The 23,944-nt window shown below is 49.9% G+C and overlaps 1 protein-coding gene across 1 annotated transcript; it reads left to right on the plus strand.

The window, feature by feature from the left end:
- The first annotated feature begins 410 nt into the window (after positions 1-410).
- On the plus strand, positions 411-22,090 carry LOC144175644 (uncharacterized). Its single transcript, XM_077704694.1, has 6 exons — positions 411-511; positions 6,069-6,170; positions 6,580-6,601; positions 7,213-7,416; positions 10,851-10,964; positions 21,613-22,090. The coding sequence occupies exons 1-6, from the start codon at positions 411-413 to the stop codon at positions 21,724-21,726; spliced, it is 657 nt and encodes a 218-aa protein (XP_077560820.1). The 3' UTR covers positions 21,727-22,090.
- Positions 22,091-23,944: the final 1,854 nt, after the last annotated feature.

A 23,944-nucleotide genomic window follows, 5' to 3' on the forward strand; every position in this document is an offset into this window, starting at 1 on the left:
GAGCGATAATCTAGCTTCTGGTCTGGTTTCACGATTCTTTTTCCGAATTCTCTGTTCACGGCCAAACGCAAAGCCGGCTTCAAACTTTTTCTAGTTTCGGTTTCTGTGTCTGATTAAAATGTATTTTAGACAGAACTTTTACATTTTGTCGTCCGTGAGGTCCCAAAGTGGGAAAAAACTGCAGCCGAACTGCGCGTCATTCGTGCCGCCGTTACATTTTCTTTTATAGCGAAATGTGCACGGTAGAAGAAAATGAAATAAATTTTTGGGTTATTCTCTGAATTGCGCAGAACTCGTAAAAATATGAGAAAAAGAAAACAAATGGGTGTGCACAGGCACGCTGAATCGCTCGTCGAGTACGCCAGCATTATATCACATGTCACAGCACTCTGCTAATTACTTCGCAGTCCATGCACGAGTATCTGGGCAAGCAGGGGTGGCGGTTCTCGGTTGTCCTTCCACCAGAAGCGGACCGCCGGAGCACCTTCTACTCGCCCTACGCCTACGCACAGTGAGTGGAAGTTAGCAAAGCCGGATGTGCGGATCTGGCTCAAAGCGGAGGCACGCTGGCGCTGGAAGAGATAAGAAATGCCCAGGGGAAACCCGTGTAAACCTAGTTACTACGAGCGACAGAAGTGATTTGGTGCAAGAGTGGAAAGGAAAGTGCGCCTGGGATATTATTGAGCTCAGCAGGGAGCTCACAGTTACTACAAGCGAAAGCAGATTACGCACACGTTTTTCGAGAATTTTGCCATTGCTTTGAATTTTGCAGCCTGCCGTTTAGCTGCATCTACAGGATGCGTGGATTCATCCTTTCGCTTGCGCTGAAAGCCCCGTACAAATATCCCAGATGGTGCGCAGTCAATGGGGAGTCGGAGGGACCAAGCGCTGGCGAAGCAGCCGTTTAAGCCTGACATAGTCACGTGGTTCACGCGCGCTGAAGCTCACGCACAGAAGGCACAGTCTCCGCAGAGCTAGCAAGCGCCGGCGAAGCAGTTGAGCTTTCGCTTAAAAAGGGGAACTGGGAATTTGTGTGGACCCTCGTTTGTAGATAATGCAACTGGCTCTCATAAATGTGCACCACCAGTGGTTTTGATTACTGACCGTTCAGCCAAGATTTTTGTTTTATACTGCTCCGCGGGGCTCAATGCTATCTAGAGTCAAGAAAATCCACAATCTCCTTCAGAACAGCATTGCTACTCTGCTAACACGCGACAGACTGGGCGCCAATTGGCTTAAGCCACGTAAGTATACCCGGTGAAAGATCTCCGCTGAGTTTAAGTCTAGCTTTGCAGCAAGCAATTTAGTACGTATTTTTGTTGAACAAAGGAGGCTTGATTGTCTGCTTATGCGCTACTTTACGTATTCCCTGAAGCTATTAACCCTGCCGCCAACTCCAGTAGCTCTGAAAAAGCGCCTTTGAACAGAAGCTTTGCTTGCATGCTCACTTGAATGCAGGGAACATAAACGGCAGTACTAATTGTCTGCATACTCCGCCTCCAAACTCCATTTTACTAACGAAAGAACGCTACGCAATAAAATGTACCAACAACACAGCCATTTAGCAATCGCCCTACCTGCTGCGTCGCATATGACAACCCACCCCTGACTGCTGGGATATCAGCCCGTCAGTGGCGCAACTTCCCCTCGGCTCGTGGACCAATGCAACGCACTTGTCACACGGAATCTTCTCTGCGACAGCACGAGCTATGTATGCTCCGACGAATGAAAGAGCGGCCATACTTGCAGTTGGCAGGAATGGTGTCGCCGACGTGTAGATGTCTCGGAGCACTTGCTGTGCCAGCTTAACAGTGGGAGACTCGGCGATCTCATTGTTGTGCACGTTGCTTCCGGTGATGGCCCTGGATGATCAGAAATACGTCGAGCTGCTGGCATTGCTGCTTTTTGAAGAAGCCACGATTTTGGTCTTCCGAATTTTTTTGGTGTCGCAAAGGTTGCTCCGCGCGCCCAACATCTCGTTACAGCCCGCGCAGTGCCTCAGTATTCTGAAGAATGATTCGATTGGGCCACTAGAAAGATTCCTTGTCAAAGCAAACTGAAACCGAAGCTTACTCAACAGAAGCCTGATGCACTACACATTAGAGACAGTGGTGAACACGATAGCATGGTAGGTCTCGTTTGTGAGAAAGTTGTCTTCTTAACTTGCCTCTTTGAGGTTTTTTATGTATTCCATGAATACAAGTTCAAATCAGTGAAGTCGTGAATCATCGGTGTCAGAAAATATGAAATATTGTCTCATATACGAACCCATATGAACTCATGAACAGCGGCGGCGTCCGCCGCGTTAGTCCGGCCGTGTACGGCGCTGCTGCGTTCGGGAAGCCGCCCCCGCGAATTCCAGGTTACGGCTGCCAGATTTTCTGGTTTCTCTATTTTTAGAGCCACGTGTGTGAATTCAAGTGACGTCGCTTGGGCAATTCTTTCTGGTGTCTTGTAAAGCTTGCCTTTTCAACCCCCTCCACAGCCTGGATTGGAGCCAGTTTTTATTAATCATGCGAAGGCCGTGTTATTGACTGCTTTGCCGTACCCTGGGAACCGTTTCTCGGCATCCGACGCCGACGCCGCCTTTTAGAGAAAACCTTTTACGTCTACCAACCAACGATTCTTTCGTGCCGTGCTTCACAACAAACTCCAAACGAGGGTGTGAAGGCGAAGGGCGCTTTCCACTCACGGAGCACAGTGTACACCCGGCGTCAAAATAGGCCGGGGCCGGGGCACGCGAGCGCGTGGCAAAATGCATCGCCGCGACATCTGACGTTGCACATCTGGTGTCAAGACACCGATGTGCGCGTGCGCGTCCAACCACGCTCGCTAGCCTGTCTTTTCATTCGCTTCAAACGGCAACGCTTGTCACATTTAGCGCTTGGCGCCAGGGGCCACTTTCTTTGGGCAACCCCTCTTGCTCGCACACGCTTCAGCGGCCGAGGGCGACGGTGAAGATGCGTTGCTCGCTCTGCGCTGCTCTGACAAAGGATACATGGAAACGGGACTGCTATGTTTTAAATACTGCATTCTTTTTTACAGGAAAGCTGTCTATGGCTAGGATCCAGCAGATCGTCTCCGTTAATAGAGGGATCTAGACAAGAATGTAGACAAGATGTAGACAAGAACTGCGTCTTAAGCCGGGTTCAGAGTGTTGTCGCAATTGTCGTAATATCTTTAAGTAATGACGTCATTTGACGTCTCAGCCAACCGAACTGTGTAAAACGCTGTTTTTTTACGTCCATAACGCGCGATACGGCTGTTACGTATTTAGTCTGAACATAGCATTAAGCGAACGCACATCATTGTCGCGTGAACGCCCCCCTTACGTTTTCTCCAAGCGTCGCGCGCCTCGTGTGGGCACAGCATACTGCCCCTTCCCTTCCCCTACCGCACACTTTCGGGGAGCGCTGGCTCGTGCCACCACGGCGAACCTGCTCCCCTCCCAATTTCGCGACATTCTCCTCCTTTGCTTTCCTTCACTCGTCGGTCTTCCCATCGTTCGCTCGGTCACGACGATGCAGACGCGGCTGAGCCCAGAGAAGGGCGCCAAAGGGCTGTTCTCTAAAATGCCTTCCCAGCAATTCATTTGTGTTAGGAGGTGAAGCAGACATCAGGGGGATCGTTGTAAGCTTGATCTTTGTAAGATGGCTTTCCCACATCGACTGTTGAACAGTGAATCAAGTCAATCTCCGGAGGGAATACCATCACAGAAAGTGGCTCTAACGCTTGTTTCATTGAAACTATACCAAAACAAATTATGTGACAATTAGCCGCTAAGACGAATCTAACACAAAGCCGGGTTTTATAATTTTCAAAATTGCATGGTTCACAGCGAAATTTTAAATATTGTGTAATTCTCGTCCGCTGGCAGTACATATGGAATTCTACGGGAGGTAAACAGACAGCCCCATGTTTGTCCACCGGAAGAAAACTCAAGTTAATCAAAATTTCATTGAGTCAAATAACCAGGAACTATGCTGAATCGCAAATAACAAACAAACGTGTTTTACTTCGTGCACACCTTGAACCCAGTCAAAGCTCACGTTGAGGCTCGGCATCGCAGCTTTGATGGTCGTCCTTTTTCACAGAGTGAAAGGGCACTGAATTTTTCGTTAATTTTTTGCCAAACCCAGGACCACGCCGAACTCTTCTCCTTCAGTTGTTTCAGAACGTGTGCAAGGTCGTCTCATCACACCTTCATAAAATAGATTATTTGTCGCTTCTGTTCGTATTCTCTTTGTGTGCTCATTCTTAGTTAACAATCAATTGCATGTTTTACGAAAAAAATATTAAAACTCGTTCCACCGATTGTGATTGATATCTACTGAAACAGCGCGGAGCCGCAGTTACGACCGTTTTCTCCAATACATGGCAATCTCTCTCCGTAGATTGCGTTATAATGACAACAAACTAGTTCTCCAACGTTTACAACTTCACTACCTAATAACGACAAGTAAACGAAACTCGGCATAGCGGTATAATCGTCCTATCGGCATAGTTTCAGAGAACTTGTTTTTGGATACATGTAATAACACACGAGTTAATGCCGTTTTCTCTAATCATACTCCCTCCGTAGATTTCGATGCTTCGCTGCGCAACAGGCAGTGTCGGAAGGCCAGCTTACAAAGACCAAGCTTCCACCGATATTCATAAAGTCGGCTTTACCTGTAAACACATATGCTTTGCTGGGAACTCCGGAGGGGGCGTAAAACGATACAAGGACAGGCTGTAGTCAAGCCCAGCCGAAGAACAGCGTCGGTGTTAAAGATACCGAAGTCGGAGAGCACATGTGGGACAGAATTTTGTCACGGCGAGACGGGAAAGATTAGTTATCTGTCATAGCAGGGCAGGGCGAGCAACGCATCTTCACTATCACCCTCGGCCGCTGAAGCGAATACGAGCAAGACATGTTGAGCAAAGAAACTGAGCCCTGGCGCCAAGCTCTAAATGTGATCAGCGCTACCGTTTGAAGCGAAGTAAAATACAGGCTAGCGAGCGTGGTTGGACGTGCACGCGCACATCGATGTCCCGACACCAGAAGTGCAACGTCAGATGTTGCGGCAATGAATTTTGACACGTGCTCGCGTGCCCCGGCTTATTATGACGCCGGGTGTACATGGCGCGTGGATAGGGCGCTATTACCCAACGTTCCCGTGCTCGCCCCAGCGGGCGCGTCGGCGGGACCCTATTCCGTCGACTTTATCTGCTTTAGCGATGGTGTTGCGCATGTTTTGGTGCAGCTTCGCGCCCATTGCACGCTTACTTCGCACGGCTTGATTAACTTGTTCGATAGCATGTCCCGGGTAATCCGGACCCGACGGAATCAAGTGCTCGCACGGCAAAGATACGTTAAGGATTAGTTTGCAAAGCGGGAAAAAAAATGTAGAGACGACTCACAAACATCTGGCCATTAGAGAAACGCCACCTTTTGCACAGTGCCTGTTACGAATTGAACTGCGTTTTCTAAATTGCTTAATACCAATTCGGTTGTGTTTTGACAGGTATTGCAAAGAAACCGAGGAACTGGTCGTGCTTAACCGCGATTACAAAACTTACGTCAACTTTCTAGAAATTCTCAAACTTACGAAGCTATTTAGCTTCAATCTGTATAAATAGGTATCACTAAGCTCACATGCCGAATTGTTTCTTTGTCTGCGCTTGTGTCGCGCGGTGGCGTAGCCCCGAGCTAGCACATCAGTTTGGCTAGGCTCCACTGTCTCACACTTAGAAACACGCTCCTCTCCGTTTTCTTCCGACGCACGGCCGGGCTACAGCGGCGGCGGCTGCCGCTTTATCCCGGCCTTGGCCGAGGCTGCTGCGTTCGGGACGGCGCCCACGCGAATCCCAGGTAGCGGCTGGCCGAACCTCTGGTTTCACTCTTTTTAGAGTCACGTGTGTGAATTCAAGTTACTTCGAATGTGAAATTGTTGTGGGTTCATTCACAGCTTTGCTTTCCACCACCTTAACAGCGTGGATTGGAGCCATTTTTTTTTCTCTCAGTGGTCCGCTAAATGCTTTTGTATTGAAAAGCAGCGCATTCTGTTTTGTCCCCTCCTCCGCAGGAAGCTTGGTGCCGTGGTGCTGTGGAGCCACGACCTCGTCGACCAGCCCCAGGAGCCCACCTGCCCTGCGCCCTTGTACAGCAGCCGGAGGGAGTCGCAGTAGCTGGTAAGGGACTCTCTGATAAATTCAAGATGACGTTGTGCTGGAGACCGATTCAATTCGCTGCTGAGACCACTAAGGTTAACCCAGCCTGACTCATATTGCCTCGGGTGCCGAATGCCCGTTTTCCCGGCCGTCGCGATTCTGTAGGCGCACCTACGGATTCCGAGCAATGGTGGTGTTGGCGGTAGCGTGGGGCGAACTCGCACATCCGTGATTCCGCCGCTAAGTGCCGTTAACGCCTGCTGTGTTCAGCCGTGGGCTGCAACTGACTTTGCCGTTAGCAGTGCTTCGCGAAGTTACAAAAATGCGTCCATTCAACTGGTCAAGTCTTGTTTTCACATTTGTGCACTTAAAGAACGAATTAGGCATGCATTGTCTTCTTACACCTTCCACTTATTTCACCTTCAGTGGTCACAGTCGGTGTGGCTACGTTTGTACCGAATGGCGAGGCTTCCGGAAATGATCTTTGCAAGGTGGACGAGAGGTTTTTGTGAGCGTGCTGGGCAGGTAATTGTTTATTCGCATGGTTGAGTATCGACAGGCGCAGCTGTTGAGTCTCGACAGGCGCCGATGACGCACCTGTTTTAATGCCTGGCTGGAGAGGCCAGGCAGCGGCGTAACTTCGCAGTCAATATTCAGCAAATATGCTCATCCAACCTGCGCGCACGGGCGCGAGGCACGTACTTTTACGCCGTCATCTCAAAGCTTTCGGCTTATAAAGGAAAACAGCAACTATCTCTCACTAAGACATTGTGGAAAGCTAAGACACTGAATTCCGTCTTCACGAACAAATGGTGCACACCTCTAACAGGGTAGCGCTCGTCTGAATCAAACCGCTACCGATGTCTCCGTTTTGACGGAGTCGCTGGTTTGACGCGCGACAAGAGATTGCATCCCTGGTTGAGAGTGAGTTAGGTTGAGGAATGCCAAATTTCTTATCTCGTCACCCGGGTGGGCCGCCAAGGGTCGGGAGGAAGAACATTACACATCGGAGAATGTATGCTGTAGCAATTTTCTCCAATTTGTTTTCTACGTGTCCAGGCGAGCGTGGTGGAGCACGTGCGGGCGTCGTACACGGCCGAGGAGGCGGCGCGGCTGGTGCTGTCTCGAGTGTTGCTCACCTTCTCCCTGGCTGGCTTCCACTTCTCCCTCGAGCCGGCCAACCCGCGTCACAAGGGACACCCGCACCCGCCTCCTCCACGGGAGATCCTCGTTGACACGGCCAGCTACGTCGCCTATCACCAGGTACGGTGGCCACGCAGCAGTGGGGAACAGTATATACTCGCACTACTTGCTTTCAGTGCCTCAATGTGGTGGCAAGTCTGTCTGGGATACCGGCACAGGAAGAGAGGATGTTGTGTTTTTCGAACCGGCAGGCTAAAATCTAATTATTTTCCTCACTAGGTTGTGACATTGTTGTTGCTTTGAAAATAATTGACACACAGAATCTAACACAGTGATGGACCAGCGAAGCAGCTTCTTGGAGAGGATAAAGAGCGCGGCGTTCGCGATATTTCTCTTCCCGTTATGGATCCGGAAGAACCGCACCTGACTCATAGCAGTGCTTTGGCGTTGAAGTTGATTATACCACCATCAGTGCATGTGTGATCATAACCGTTACTAATTTTCTCTTTGGTCAGGATTAAAATGATCATACGTCCTGGGGCACGCCCGCGGAATGAGCAATTTCCAGCCAATGACTTCGCTGTGCCTTCAAGCCGCCCTAAAGAGGCACTGAGAAACTACGTGCACGTTTATTTATTGGCTGCGTTGTGCAGGCATATCCAGGTGGTTCTCTATTCAATCAGCCAAAAAACGACCGCAGCCACAGTTTTTTTTTAATGAGCGGCAAAGCAGAAACCACCATTCAGAGTTTTTGGCTACCGTGCCCTGTTACCAAACGGTGTTACATTGCTTTTAAATCTGCTCTTTTGCTATCCCCGCCGCGACAATATTGTATTTCATCCAGCGTACGGTCAGTAAACAATTTTTCACGCACTGGTCGTGCAGGGTAAACACGGTTACAGTCAACTAAAGGTAGCTTTGCAAAGTTGACAGAGGGTCCGCTTACCCGATGTCAGTGCGAAGGAAATGGCCCATTTCAAAGTAGTTTCTAATTAACAAACCTGCAGAAACGGTTCACAAATACTGACATGTTCAACGTGTTCTAGACGGCAGTGTCATATTTGCAGCTTACGCCAGAGATCCTTTCTGCTGCAGGTCCTGTATAAAACGTTAAAATGTTCATAATTATCCGTGTTCTCAAAAAAGTGTGATAATACTGTAATAGTGAACCACTCTTCGATCGCATGAATGATGCCATTTTTACTCATGTTCTAAAAAATTGTACCAACTACGGAGTTCCAAGTATCTTCCAACATTCCGCTCACGCAGAAAAATAGGGCTTCGTTTCCAACCTGGATATTCAAGAAATCTGCCTTCAATAGAGCCAAGTGACCTAACGAAGAGAAAATGGCCAGGGGATAACTTGCTCGTTCCGTTTTCCACGATTTTGGTCAATCTTGCGGCCCGTTACATAAAAAAATCTGTTTTTGAGATGTGTCGCACTGAATAACGTGCAACAAAGTAACGCAAGCGAAGTGAAGTGTACACTGGATTGCAGACTGTGTGGCTAGGGCACTCAGCGCACTGAGTAGTAAACTAGTTCGGCCTTTTCCAAAGGGGAAAGCCTTAAATTCGTATTCATATTTGCAGCCAACTGACCTTTCGAGGAATGCAGTGAAGCAATTCTTTCAAAGAAACTAATGGAGAAGTTGACAATGGCGTAATAATTGCAAGCTTTGATACAGACATAATTCACCAAGCCGTAATGAGAGTGCAAACGTTAAGCTCTAAATCAAATTGTCCGATACTACAACGAATCGGCATGCCCTCAGTGCGTCCATCAAAACAGAATTTAGTGCGGAGCTCATAGGGTGGCCTTCAACGTGAAAAAGTTAGGAAAAACGTAAAGTTCGAGTGCAAAGAATAATGTTGTAACCAAGAAGCACGAAGGCCAGTACAGAATAAAAATACATTTTGAAAACACGATGGCAATGGGCAACGACTGACTTCAGTTTCACATAAAAAACACGTTCGTACAGACTGGGAGTCACTGCTCGGAGCTAACGCGATAGCTGTGGGCTTACCGAGACCAGGGCAACAGAAAATCGTGTGGGCAACGTCATCGTTGCGGACCGCACATCAAATATTGTAAATAGTACGTCCATTTGGAGTGTTGGAATAACATTAAGTGTAACCAACAATAGGAACCGGAATTAGGTACGACGCAGAGGTTTATTTCAAGAGGGAGTGCGGAAAACACCTCGTTTTGAGATGATCCCCGCATGTTACGTGAGGTAGTGCATCACATAAATTACATCACATCACATAAGATATCTTCCCCCTGGTGTCTATGTCTTTGGTCGTCATCGAGCTAAGCTTTTTCGAATAAAGCCTCCTTTAGGAGGTCATCGATGGCTTGTCCTCCCAATATTGCAGACTTAGTCCGTGCTTCTCTTTGGCAGTACGGCCGTCATCGCGGAGCACTAATATTTAAATGAGGAAGCTGAACATCATAAGAGAGTGGTGGTGGGTATCCGAGAAATTAAAGGTGGAAAGGTGGCGGTGTGTAGTGACCAGTTGGGTGCGCTGGGTGGGTGGGGGGTGCTTGCAAAAGTAGCCAAAGAGAACTGGAGTGGTAGTGAGGGAGCGGTGGGGGGGGAAGGCAGAGTTTATCAGAAGCGGCGGCCATCCAGGCTAATGTCCCTGTAAATTAGAAGGGGTTCTGAAACCACAGGTTTAGGGTCCCCGTGAGTATGACTCTCCGGGCTCCCGCTTATTTTAGAGTTAAAGCTGGAGCATGGTCACTTACCACCTCATTAGGACCCATGCCCGTATGAGCCGGCGTCCACACCCGCGCCACGGGGTCGGACGCAAGTTGATGAGAATTTCGAGGTCAGAAGGAAGAGAGGAATGCGTCCTTTAATTCAGTGCCGGATTACGTGTGGGGATCAGAGGGGAGATGGAGAGGGGTGAGAGTAAGAGCTATGGCTGCCTCTTCTGCTGATGTGGGCAATGCGTGCGTATTGTGGCAGAGGTTGCGTATGTTGGGTAATGTCGCGCCAATAACAGCTGTAGCAAACGCTTCTCCCGCAGTGTAGGCGGCTGCGTCTCCGTAGTGCATGTGGTTGGAAGGGAGGCAGTGTATGATTTGCCTCTTTGAAGTGAAGCTTTTCCCGCCTCACTGCTGCTGGCCATCTATAGTCCCAAAACGGGCTGCAGGAAAGACAACTTACAGGAGGGATTTTTGAAAAGCACATTATTAAACGTTTCAAGAAAAAACGCTTGCCGTGGTCGCAATCCAACCTCGGTCCTTCGCGCAATGAAGCCGGCATCTATACCATTGCTATAATCCGACAGGGTCGAAACAGCCTCGATTTTGTGCTTTGAACTTGACACAGGTTTATTACCAGCAAGTTTTGCCGTTTAACTATCTTTCCCTTACGAGATGGGGTTGTATTTTTTGGGACACCTTTACTTCCAAGAAGCTGTTAAGATTTTAAATGTATGCTGTACGTTTCCAAATCGAGAATCCGTGCAACGTCAAAGCAAGATCATTAGGCAAAAGTTTCGTTAAGGAGGCCAAGTAAGAATTATCCTGCCCCTGTGGTTTGCAGTTCTGTCGTGACAAGGGCTGGAACACCACGTACAACGAAATCACTGGGTGCGTCGAAATGGCTGGAGTGCACGGCTGGATCTCTTACCCGGGAAGGCCCCGCCGCGAAATCCTGGTGAGCAAATCCTTTCGCCCTAATTCAATCTCACAGCTCACTAGGCCACTTTAGGCTATAATCTTGCTACATGACCCACTCATCACTCATTTATTTACTCGCTGACTACGTCGCTCGCTCACTCACTCACTCACTCATTCGCATGTCACTGATTTACTCGCTCACTCACTCACGCGTCACTAATTTATACCCGCACTCACTCACTCTCATGTAACTCATTTACTCACTCTTTTACTCACGCACAGGTCATTAACATACTCACTCACGTGTCAATCGTGTACTCAAGCACCCACATATCACACATTTACTTACTCACTCACTCACATGTAACTCATTTACTCGCTCACTCACTCATTCACTCACTCACTCACTCACCGACACACTCAAGCATATTATAGTAGCAACCTTACTCCGACAGGCTTCCCTCGCAGAAGGCTTATGTCTCCCACACTAACACGCATCCCTTAATTACAAGTACGCTTTTGCCCTTTCACCGCTTAAATCACTCCTGTTCCGCTTAAACCGTTCCGGAATTTCAAAAGTACGGGGGTAGCGTGTTTGTTTACCAGTTCGTGTTGGTCCGGGCAGACATGAAAGAACATAAGGACACTCACATGTGGTTGCCAGCAACATCGTTTCACACTGATGGGGGATATCCGGGTGACACATCACCGCGAGCAGGAGGCCATCAGCCCGCAGATAAACAAGCAACAACAAGCCTTACTGAGGACGCTCTGTGTTTTCACCTTGACTTGGTCAGTGACCGCATTTCGTCCTCATTATGATACCTAACCAGACGAACTTTCGTCGAAATCTTGACTACATAACAAGAAGCCGTACTGTCCGAGCCAGTTGCCTGCCAAGAACGAACTATTTTTTGGCCGTAGCCAACGGCGGTTGTACCAGGCCGGTACAAACAAAACCTACCAGCGCTGTGAGGGCACTGGTTTTATTTCACATTGTAATACCCCCACGGTTTTTCAAGTCTGCAGAACGATAAAACGATTAGAGCCCTGCCAACAAGGGCGTATGGAAGTGCAATGAAGCTGGCGGTCTCGTTGGATTTTGCTATCTTGGCGATTAGCTGTATTTTCGATTTGCTATATGGAATTATAAGGACAGTGGCCCAGTCTCTACGTCACAGACCAAGGGGAGACACCATTGTTGGATAGAGATATTGACGTTTTATCATAGCGCAGCTACGCCACTTACAAGCCAGGCTCCAATGCGCTGCACAGGTTGCCTCTGTCACCCCCTGCCACGCAATTGAAGTGTATAGTACAAGCGTAGACACCTCCGTTGCAATAACTGTAGCGTATATGCTACTCGGGAAAGAGGTGGAGGCAGTAGAGAAAAGAATAAAGAGGGGCGGTATCCATGTATTCTCTCTAGATGGCTGTGATTTACTGCGCACCGCATAATGTGTGAGAGCCATCTTATCAAATTGAAGCTTACATCAATCTCTTGAGAACTTTGCTTCACCTTTAAATAGAGTTGCTTAGCTGCGAAAACTTTACCAGGGCTATATAACTCGTTTCACGTATAATCGCGATAACCGCGTTCCGAAGATCTTCCTAGGACACCGAAGCCCATACTGGGGTATTAAATCCGGAATCATGATCGCTTACTGAACGACTAAGGCACTTCTTTTGCTCCCCGCCTTCTCCTCTGGCCGGTTGATACGCTTTTGCTCGCGATCCATTGCTGCCTTAGGGCCTCAAAAATCTCAGACCCTTGTCTTTGTCTTTGGCTTTCCACCACCCCAGAGTCCGTACTATACGCATCCGGTGCAATACGTTTCCACAACAAAAGAATGGTATTCAAAATTGTGAGAAGCCGTCTTTCTGGACATTTCCCACGTGCTGGTTCAGAAAAGTAAATTTTCTGCCTCGGCGCAGGCCTTCTTGTGCCACAGCCACCAACGAACAAATACCCAAACAAACCAACAAACCAACAAACCAACAAACACAAACAAACAAACAAGCGAGCAAGCAGCAGGCTGGCAGGCAGGTACGCAGGCAGGCAGGCAAACAGGCAAACACGCAGGCAGGCAGGCTGGAAACGAGCGGGCCTGTAGGCGGTCGATAGGCATGCATGCAGGCAAACAGGCAAACAGGCAGGCAGGCACGCCGGAAACGAACGGCCGGGTAGGCGAGCGGCCGGGCATGCTTGCAGGCAAGCAGGCAGGCAGGCCGGAAACGAGCGGCCGGGCATGCTTGCAGGCAAGCAGGCAGGCAGGCCGGAAACGAGCGGCCGGGCATGCTTGCAGGCAAACAGGCAAACAGGCAGGCAGGCAGGCCGGAAACGAGCAGGCGGGTAGGCGGGCGGGCGGGCATGCATGCAGGTAAACAGGCAGGCACGCAGGCAAACAGACAGGCGGGCGAGTGGACAATGCACCCGCACAAACGCACAAGCACAGACGCCTGGCTTTTTGAAATGTGTCGGACTGCAAATACACGTGGAATAAGGTAGCTTTCCAGAAGGCGTCTTGATGCGAGGGCAGCGAAAACGATGAAAAATTAGCCAAACACCGCCCCGCTGTGTAACATGAACTCCTTGCGATTCCTACGAGTATATAAACTTAAAAATTTAATAACACAAATTCTTTAACTGCTAAAAGAAGTTAAACGGCAATAATACTCATTTTTTAGCTTTTCTGCGGGTTCTCAGAGATACATCAATATAAAACGCGTTTTTCTCAGAGTATAAAATCATAGCGTATAAGCAGACAGGTGTCGATTTTGGTAACATCTTGTTATAATTTTTGCCGCCGTTGATAGACTAGCCACTGCCAATCGGTGGTTTCCACATTAGAATATATATCTGTTCTACCGCTGTAAGAAGGTCTGCTTACCTCAAATGAGACCAACTTGTCCTTACGTGTTATATATCTGCTACACGAAATCAATTAACGGAGCGTGCATTAGGTGTGCAAGACTGAAGAAACAGCACAGCTGGCGGCCCCTCTCCTTTGCCGGAGACAATGCTGTTGCGCCTCACAAAGAATTCCGAGCTTGCTTCTGAAAGTTTTCCATCACTGGGAGGCCCGGATCATTACATCCCATTACATCACATCAGGCTATCACATCTCTCGCGACGTGCATCGCGTTAGCACGCGCTGGAACGTGCGGAAACTCACTTTGCAAACTCGGCGTCTCTGCTCCCCACGTCAAGTACGAACATGCGTGGACTGGCGCTGAGAAGAGCCTGTAGCGCCACCATCATCATCTTCGTCAGCGCCACCATCATCATCAGCAGATTGGCCAGCTGGCACGGAACACACTCGGCACCCGACACACCTCGGGAACGGCACCCGTGTTCTACGCGCCTCGTCGTGTTCATGGCACAGCCAACGCAACCACAATAAACGAGGGCTCGGCCGCACCACCTCATCGGCCGCCCACAAGCCCACCAGAGATCATGTTACGAACGCTGGGCAGAGTGTTCTCGAAGGTCGAATTGGCCGGCGCCGGACGTCCATTACTTGGTGCTCTGATATGCGCTCGGTATTTATTCTTGGCATTTTTAGCAAGCTCGTACTATGGCGCAAGCCCACGCGTTAACTGGGCGACACCAGGAGGTCCTCACGAGGCACACGCTCTCATGCGCTCGGTTGGGCTGAGGTTTGTGAAAACTCTAGACGGCGGAACTCGAAGGTTAAACAGCTATGCAGTTAACATATCTTTAACGGGCTACCGCCGTAACTCGCTCCTTGAAGAAAAGCGATAAGAAAGAAGAGACTTGATATATAATGCAGATAAGAGAGTATTATGGCAATGGCTTCATTTTCAGACGTTGCATTCACAAGCAAAACAAGTAACTGAGTGGCGCTAATACCACCTCCTCTCTACCTTAAACCGGAGAATTGAAAGCAGCGAAGCTTCAACGGTATGGATTTGTTCGCAGACGCAGTAAATTGTCTCTACCATCGTGGAAGGTACCGTCGAGACAGTTAATTGTGGCGCTCTTGTGCAGCCTCCCCTTCTCAGTTATCGGCCACCTCAAATTGTTTAAATCGCGCTTAAGCTTAACCATACGATTTAAACTTGACAATACCAGGAAATTTTTTACTGAGCGTGATCTACTTCAGAACGATAGGAGCAAGGAGGCTTGCAGTATCTTGTAATGTCTGTATCGTCGCGTGTGTACTAAGCCCTAGTTTCCTGACACCGACATCGTCGCACCGGAGAAGGCAAGCCTAGCGGCGATGGAACCCGCCGTAACCTACCCGCACAATTGCGCCTTTCGAATCAATGCCAGCGCCTATTATATTGCCGCGAACCATACATTGGGTTTGTTTATTTGTGTTTTGCTTTTACCGCCGGCTGCGCCGGTCTGTGTTATCTCTGCGCCAAGAGAAGCGCGTGTTCCATTCTTTCTTTCTGTGCCGCATGTGTTATCTGTTGTGATAGGGAGAGCGTTCCGATCTAACGTGAACAGCCCAGAATGGTCTTCTTGGATCTACTATGTTCTCGATGTGAAACGACGTTTCGAGAACCACGCGCGCCAAAAGATAAAAAGCCTGCAGTGCGGACGCCGGGGCATTCGATTCGACGACACTCGCCTGTGCAAGTCACTTTGTTGACCGCTGCTTCGCCGCCTCTGTATTCTTTTGAGTTGTTAGGGGAGCACAAGTTCGCTCCAATAAACGTATTTCTCATTCAACACAACTGCATCGTCCTTGTCTTCGTGACATCTGGTGGAGGTGCTGGGTACGCACCCTTCATGCCCACTACAACCTCGAAAAGCCGCCAAGGCAGTCCAACAAGAGCCAGCCCCCGCCTGCAAGATTTACCGCCCGAGTTCGGTTTGATGCCAGAAGGGCCCAAGAAAAGGAACGCTGCAACCAACACCATGGTGGAAGAAACAACGTCGCCAATCGTCCTGCAGCAGCCCCGGGAACCGCCATCGTTCCGAGGAGCCCCCGCAGAAGACCCAGAAGAATGGTTGAAGAAACTGGAGTGCATCCGGAAATTCAACAGGTGGGACGACGCAGAAACGTTCCGGCATGTTTTCTTTTACTTGGAAGATTCGGCTCGCACTTGGTTCGAGAACCACGAGAGCTCCTTGACAAACTGGGCTCAGTTCAAAAGCGAGTTTACTAAGACCTTCACTACCGTCGTGCGGAAAGAAAGAGCCGCCCTTTTGTTGGAAACGCGCACGCAACACCCCAACGAAGGTGTCGTGATCTTCGTTGAGGAGATGAAGCAGCTATTTCGCCGCGCGGACCCCGAAATGACGGAAGAAAAGAAGTTGCACTTCTTAATGCGCGGAGTGAAGGAGGAACTGTTTGCTGGACTTGTACGAAATCCGCCCAAAACCGTCGCCGAATTCGTGACCGAAGCCAGCACCATTGAGAAAGCCCTCGAAATGCGTGCTAAGCAGTATGACCGCAACTTTGTTGGCGCGGCCAATGCGAACGACTTTGGCAGCAGGCGGATTACGGCCGACAGCCTACGCGAGACTATCCGCGCAATAGTGAGAGAGGAGCTGCGGAAACTTCTCCCAACGCCGCCGCAGCCCCAAGTCGCTTCCCTCACCGACGTGATTAGAGAAGAAGTGCAACAAGCGTTGGGAACTTCTACGCCATCCGAAGTACCCCGAGAGCCACAAGCTATGACATACTCCGCGGCTGTTCGTCGACCCCGCCCTGCTCCAACACGCCGTCAAGAGGCCCCGCCGTACCGCCGCCCACTGTCACCCGCCCGACCCCCGGTAGCCCGAAACCAGACGCCGAGGAAGACGGACGTATGGCGAACTCCCGATAACCGTCCTCTGTGCTACCACTGCGGAGAGGCCGACCACATTTACCGTCGCTGCCCATACAAGAGACTCGGACTGCGTGGTTTCTCCGTCGACGCACCTCGCCCTCTCCCTGGCCAACGACCACGTGAAATCGACGAGTATCTATCTGAAACCAGCCGTGGCCCAGCGCGTTTCAACCGTTCGCCGTCGCCCTACCCCTACCAATCGCCGAACCGCCGTAGCAACGCTGACTTCGCCCGTGGAAGGTCCCCCAGCCCACGCGGGGGAAACTAAAGGCGGCAACTTCTGGAGGTGAAGTTGTTCTACGGCGAAAAGCTAGAAACCCTCCAACGACGCAAGGACGCGCTGAAGACAGTGATTCACGACATGCCCTCCTCCTGACGAGCCGACCTAACCCTGACGAGACTCCCGAACACGACGACAGCTACACGGCGCGACGCGTACCCGACCTGACCGAGACGTCTGTTGAGAAGACGACGACAACGACGATGCACAGTGCCCGACCATCAACACGTACAAGCAGAGATACGACGCCCCGACGAACCCGGAACTCGAGGAAGACTGCATCTGACGTCAAGGTGTCCATCGACGGCTTTGACGTAGTCGATCTCGTAGACACGGGAGCTGACTATTCGGTAATGAGCGGACCATTTGCGTCTAAACTGAAGAAAGTTATGACCAGATGGGACGGTCCGCACATACGCACAGCAGGCGGCCACCTCGTGACGCCAAGTGGAACGTGCACATCGCGCGTCACCATAGACGGCACAACGTACCCTGCGGCGTTCGTCGTTCTGCCTAACTGCTCCCGCGACGTGATTCTCGGAATGGACTTTTTGACGGACAACGCCGCAATAATTGACCTGCAGACCAAGTCGATAACATTTTCTTCCGATCACTCCACGACGCCGCAGCCGAACCTTGATCACCGTGCTGCTGTCAGGATCGCCGACGATCACATCACCCTGCCACCCCGCGCAAGCTTGATGATCGCCGTCTACTGTGAGGATGCTGCTTCTGACATCGACGCTATCGTAGAGCGTGATCGAAGGTTGCTTCTCGATCGCGGTGTCTCCGTCGCAAGAGGCATTGTACAGTTTAAGCAACGCCAATCTCACGTTTTGGTCACTAATTTCACCGAAGAGTACCAGCATTTAAACAAGGGAGCTGCAATTGCGTTCCTCGAAGAACCGCAAGAAGCAAGTGATGTGATCGCGGTCGCCGACTTTGAACGCACACCCGTAGAAACCTTTAAGCTCCCGCAGCCATTCGACGTGAATCCGGCGCTACCGCAAGAACAACGGAAAAAATTATTGGCTTTGCTGCGTCGCTATAGCGAATGTTTTTCGTCGAGCGCAAAACTACGTCAGACCCCTCTAGCGAAGCACCGAATAATAATCGAAGACGGAGCCCGACCTACCCGACAGTCACCATACCGCGCCTCTTCCCACGAACGGGAAGCCATCCGGACTCAAGTCGACGACATGCTCAGCGACGACATTATACAGCCATCGAAAAGCCCCTGGGCTGCGCCCGTCGTACTCGTAAAGAAAAAAGACGGCACATTAAGGTTTTGCGTTGACTACCGGCGACTAAACAAAATCACGAAAAAGGACGTGTACCCCCTCCCCCGGATAGACGACGCCCTCGACCACCTCTGCCACGCGAAGTACTTCTCATCGATGGACCTGAAGACCGGCTACTGGCAAATTGAAGTGGACGAGAGAGACCGAGAGAAGACTGCATTTATAACCGCAGACGGCCTATACGAGTTCAAGGTGATGCCGTTTGGGCTGTGCACAGCACCAGCGACGTTTCAAAGAGTCATGGACACTGTACTAGCTGGCCTTAAGTGGCACACCTGCCTCGTATACCTCGACGACGTAGTGGTATTCGCCCGGACTTTCGACGAACACCTTGCAAGGTTGGAGTCTGTACTCGAGGCCATTCGTACGTCGGGGTTGACGCTGAAGCCTGAAAAGTGCCGTTTCGCATACGGGGAACTCAAGTTCTTGGGCCACGTCGTCAACGCCGCGAGAGTCCTACCTGACCCGGCAAAAACTTCAGCCATTGCGAACTTCCCAAGGCCGAAAGACAAGAAGGGCGTGCGAAGATTTCTCGGGCTGTGCGCATACTACCGGCGCTTCGTCGCAAACTTCGCACGAATTGCAGAGCCACTCACGCGCTTGACGAAAGATAGCACCCCTTTCAGCTGGGAAAACGACCAAGAAAAAGCATTCGGCGAGCTGCAAAAACGCCTGCAAAGCCCGCCCGCGCTCGCTCATTTCGACGAAAATGCTGAAACGGAAATGCACACGGACGCCAGTGATATAGGCTTGGGTGCCGTCCTTGTCCAAAAGCAAAGCGGCTGCGAAAGGGTAATCGCCTATGCCAGCCGTGGTCTGTCGAAGGAGGAGAAAAACTATTCTGCCTCTGAGAAAGAGTGCCTGGCTATTATATGGGCGATTTCAAAATTTCGCCCATACGTGTATGGAAGGCCATTCAAGGTTGTAACAGACCACCATGCGCTGTGTTGGCTCGCCAATTTGAAGGCCCCCTCTGGCCGTCTTGGGCGGTAGAGCTTGCGCCTGCAGGAGTTCGACGTTACAGTCGTTTATAAATCCGGCAGGAAATACTCCGACGCCGACTGCCTGTCCCGCGCCCCCGTCGACCCAGACTCTTATGAAGACAGCGCGTTCTTCGGAATCGTGACGGAGAGCGACCTAGCCGCCCAGCAGCGTACCGACCCCGACTTACGCGTCATAATCGAGTACCTCGAGGGATGCAACGTTGCCGTTCCTAGGACCTTCAAACGCAGCTTACCAGCATTCAGCCTGAGAAACTCCGTCCTTGTGAAGAAGAATTTCAGCCCCGGAACAAGAGCGAATTACCTTCTCGTCATCCCCGCGGACCTTCGTGACGAAATTTTGGAAGCGTGCCACGACGACCCGTCCTCCGGACATCTGGGCACAGCCCGCAGTATTGGAAAAATCAAGGCGAGGTACTACTGGCCCGGCCTTACCTCTGACGTCACCCACTACGTCCGGAGCTGCCGTGACTGCCAGCGACGAAAAACGCCGCCGACAAGACCCGCCGGACTTCTGCAACCGATCGCCGTCCCATCGAGACCATTTCAACAGATTGGAATGGACCTTTTAGGGCCGTTCCCTACGTCACGATCACAGAACAAGTGGATTGTCGTAGCGACAGACTACATGACGCGCTACACAGAGACCGCCGCTCTTCCGAGGGGGACTGCACAAGAAGTGGCGAAGTTCTTTATAAGCCAAGTTGTGCTGCGACATGAAGCCCCGGAAGTCCTAATCACAGACCGTGGAACGGCATTTACTGCGGAGCTGATGCAAGGGGTATTACGCTACAGCAACACGGATCACCGAAGAACGACGGCGTACCACCCCCAAACGAACGGACTAACAGAACGTCTGAACAAGACAATCGCAGATATGCTGTCAATGTACGTTGACGTTGAACATAAGACTTGGGACGAAGTGCTCCCGTATGTCACGTTTGCGTACAACACGGCTATCCAGGAGACGACGCAGCTGACGCCGTTCGAGCTTGTCTACGGTAGAAGGCCGACTACGATGCTCGACGCCATGCTTCCGCATGTAGAAGACGACGACCTCAACGCCGACGTCCACGGATATCTTCAACGTGCGGAGGAGGCCCGCCAGCTCGCTCGAGTTCGTATAACGGACCAGCAGCTGGTGGATGCGGGCCGCTACAACCTCCGACGCCGAGACGCCGAGTACCAGCCAGGGGATCGTGTGTGGGTTTGGACTCCCATCCGACGACGCGGACTCAGTGAGAAGCTCCTGCGACGGTATATCGGACCCTACCAGATTCTACGACGTGTTGGCCAACTTACCTACGAAGTGATCCCCGATGGTGACTCCGGCACATCACGTCAACGCAAGCGGCCTGAAGTCGTCCACGTGGTTCGCTTAAAACCTTTTTACGGACGATGACGAACTTTTATTTTCATTTGTTCGGACTGTCGCTTATGTTAGCATCGGGTCGATGCCCTCTTAGAGGGGGGGTAATGCCGCGAACCATGCATTGGGTTTGTTTATTTGTGTTTTGCTTTTACCGCCGGCTGCGCCGGTCTGTGTTATCTCTGCGCCAAGAGAAGCGCGTGTTCCATTCTTTCTTTCTGTGCCGCATGTGTTATCTGTTGTGATAGGGAGAGCATTCCGATCTAACGTGAACAGCCCAGAATGGTCTTCTTGGATCTACTATGTTCTCGATGTGAATCGACGTTTCGAGAACCACGCGCGCCAAAAGATAAAAAGCCTGCAGTGCGGACGCCGGGGCATTCGATTCGACGACACTCGCCTGTGCAAGTCACTTTGTTGACCGCTTCTTCGCCGCCTCTGTATTCTTTTGAGTTGTTAGGGGAGCACAAGTTCGCTCCAATAAACGTGTTTCTCATTCAACACAACTGCATTGTCCTTGTCTTCGTGACAATATGGTGACGGGTCAGAGACTGGTGGTGGTGGTGGTTGTTGCTTTTAATTTATTTCAATTGAGTGGAGGTTCGCGCTCAAAAGAGGAACAAGCCCTCAGTTCCGGTTTCAGCAAGCGCCACTGTTCTGTGTTCCCGGACAACGAACTTCCGCTGCTCCTCCGTCTCGCTTCGCCATGCAAACGTGCCTGTCGATTAAACGATAAAACAAGTGCTGACAAGCAAACTTTAGTTTTTGTTTGCACCCTTATTCCAAATTACGGGACATTTTTTTTACGTACATTGCTGTCAATAGTGTTTGGTCTGGTTATGCTTTTAGCGGATATGTTCAACTGGTACAAGGGGTTGGCTTTGAACGTGACTCCTTCTTTTCTTTTTCCGCTTCCGCAACACCAGTCGGACGTTGCCGGTGCCGTGCTGTTTGACATGGACATGGACGATTTCGCCGGAGTGTGTGGAAAGAAGCACGCCCTCACAAGGACCTTCTCAAATACGCTCAACCTCTCTTGACACTGGACGCCCACGTGATGGCTCTCTACGGCAGCGATATTTTATTTTTTTATTTAGTACTATCCGTGGACCACAAGATTTGGTCCAAGAAGGAGGGACAATTTGAAATAACATTGAGTATAACAGTGAACATACGTTGCGCTTTACACCACGAACATATGAAAATAGCAAAACGAATACATCGCGGTAATGCGCAACATACTACATGGCGGTGAGCCGACCACCCTTTGAGAGACATTCATTTGGTTCAGTGCTCACCGCTGTCGCATGACGCACCTCCTGGTAAACTTTTTTCGATAATCTCTGCATCTTGCTTACTTGAAAATGCAGTTGTTCTTGCGTTTGGAGCTTCAAATAAACTCAGCATAGGGATGCAATACCGGACTTTTATTTTTATTTATTTATTTTATTTACAAATACTGCTGTCTGGCAGTTCGATACATTGCAGGAGTGGATCCACAACAGTGAATACACACTACACTGAGTATTTCATTCAAAAAACTATCGGTACGCAACTTCCGGGGAGAAACATACAGTTTATTTCATAGTTCAAGTGTGAAAGGCAAACATGAAAACCTAAATCAATCTGAATTGGCATGAAGGGCATGATGTTAAAGAACGGGTTTGACCTGCGAGTGTTTTCACCGGAGTTAGCAAACGAAATGGGCATGTCAATGGTGATTATCTTGTTCACTATTTTATGCAAAGTGACGATAGCCTCACAAGTACGTCGGTGATAATGAATTTGAGTCATAGACGATTAGCGTGTGACGAAGGCGAAAAATTCTGATCGTAATGGTGATATAAGAAGCTTATTGCTTTTTTGATTTTTGAACACCTTCCAGTTGTGCTGTCGCATGCGCAATGAGGTGACCACACCACCAAAGCGTATTCAAGTACAGGCCGTATAAGGGATTTGTGTGCTGTTAGTTTGCATTGAGGAGTTGCATCTTTCAACGTTCGCTTTACGAAGCTCAATTTCCGAAGCGCTTTAGAACAGACTAGCTTTATATGTTTAGAATGTTACGCCACGGCAATTAAATTCGTTAATATGCTTCATATTCTGGGAATAGCAAAAACGTAGGGGTTCCTTCTAGTTTGTGAATATCATGCTTAGCGTTTTGTTAAGGTTAAGTGTCATTTACCACATTGACATCCAGGTACAGAAAGAAGAAAAAAACGTTTTTTAACTGTATTTGGTCACGGGAGGTACTGATACTAGAATAGAGGACGCAGTCGTCGGGGTACAGATGGAGTTTGACTGTTGTGTTTTGGTTATCTGAACAACATCGTTCAGATAAATTAGAAAAACCCGCCGCGGTGGCTCAGTGGCTAAGGCGTTGCGCTGCTGAGCACGAGGTCGCGGGTTCGATTCCCGGCCGCGGCGGCCGCTTTTCTGATGGAGGCGAAAAGCAAAAACGCCCGTGTGTACGAGATTTCGGCGCACGTTAAAGATCCCCAGGTGGTCAAAATTAATCCGGAGCCCTCCACTACGGCGCGCCTCATCGCCTGCGTTGCGTCGGCGCGTTAAACCCCACAATCAATCAGATAAATTAGAAAAAGGAACGGCCCAAGAACCGAGCCCTGCGGCATACCCGATGTGACAGGGAGGGATGACGAATGTGAATTGTTAAACGCGACAAACTCCTGCCTTAAATTTAGGTAATCTGAGAACCAAGATAACAAGCAAATGCCGCGAGTGCCATGCAGAAATGCTTTTAACTCGAGGGAATGTTTTTTGCGGAAAACAGTATGAAAAGCTTTCGGGTAGTCAATAAAAATTGCGTCCACTTAACCGTGATCGTTTAAAGTCGAAGCGATATCATGCGTAAACCCCAGCAGCTGCGTGACTGTCAAAAATACTGCTCGAAAGAAATGTTGATTTTGGGAGAGGAGGGTATTTTCAGTAAATATGTGACTACATGTTTGTAAATAATGTGCTCTAGAATTTTACGGCCTGTGCAGATTAACGAAATAGCTAAATAGCTTGAATGACTTGCTCATCCCCACAATTAAACCCCGGAACAACTTTCGCTTTTTTTTTTCAAATCTGCGATACAATTCCTGTTTCAAGAGAGATCTGAAAAATGACTGTTAAATACATAGCATTCCATTCATCGCAACGTTTTAAAAATGTCTTTGGGATGTTATCAGCGCCAGCACTTTCATATGTGCCGATATTCAGTGGTAGATTACCAACTCCGGCGTAACTAATCTG

The sequence above is a fragment of the Haemaphysalis longicornis genome, unplaced genomic scaffold (assembly GCF_048455015.1).
Source record: "Haemaphysalis longicornis isolate Haplotype H1 unplaced genomic scaffold, Haemaphysalis longicornis Haplotype H1 scaffold_3, whole genome shotgun sequence".
In the NCBI taxonomy this organism is placed as follows: domain Eukaryota; kingdom Metazoa; phylum Arthropoda; class Arachnida; order Ixodida; family Ixodidae; genus Haemaphysalis; species Haemaphysalis longicornis.

What these genes read in the sequence shown, in the direction of transcription:
- LOC144175644 (XM_077704694.1), top strand. Translation starts at nt 411, where the DNA reads ATGCACGAGTATCTGGGCAAGCAGGGGTGGCGGTTCTCGGTTGTCCTT. An exon ending in AGCCGGAGGGAGTCGCAGTA is followed by an intron (nt 6,171 to 6,579) that starts GCTGGTAAGGGA and finishes TTTCACCTTCAG; the next exon opens with TGGTCACAGTCGGTGTGGCT. An exon ending in GGCCCCGCCGCGAAATCCTG is followed by an intron (nt 10,965 to 21,612) that starts GTGAGCAAATCC and finishes CCGCAACACCAG; the next exon opens with TCGGACGTTGCCGGTGCCGT.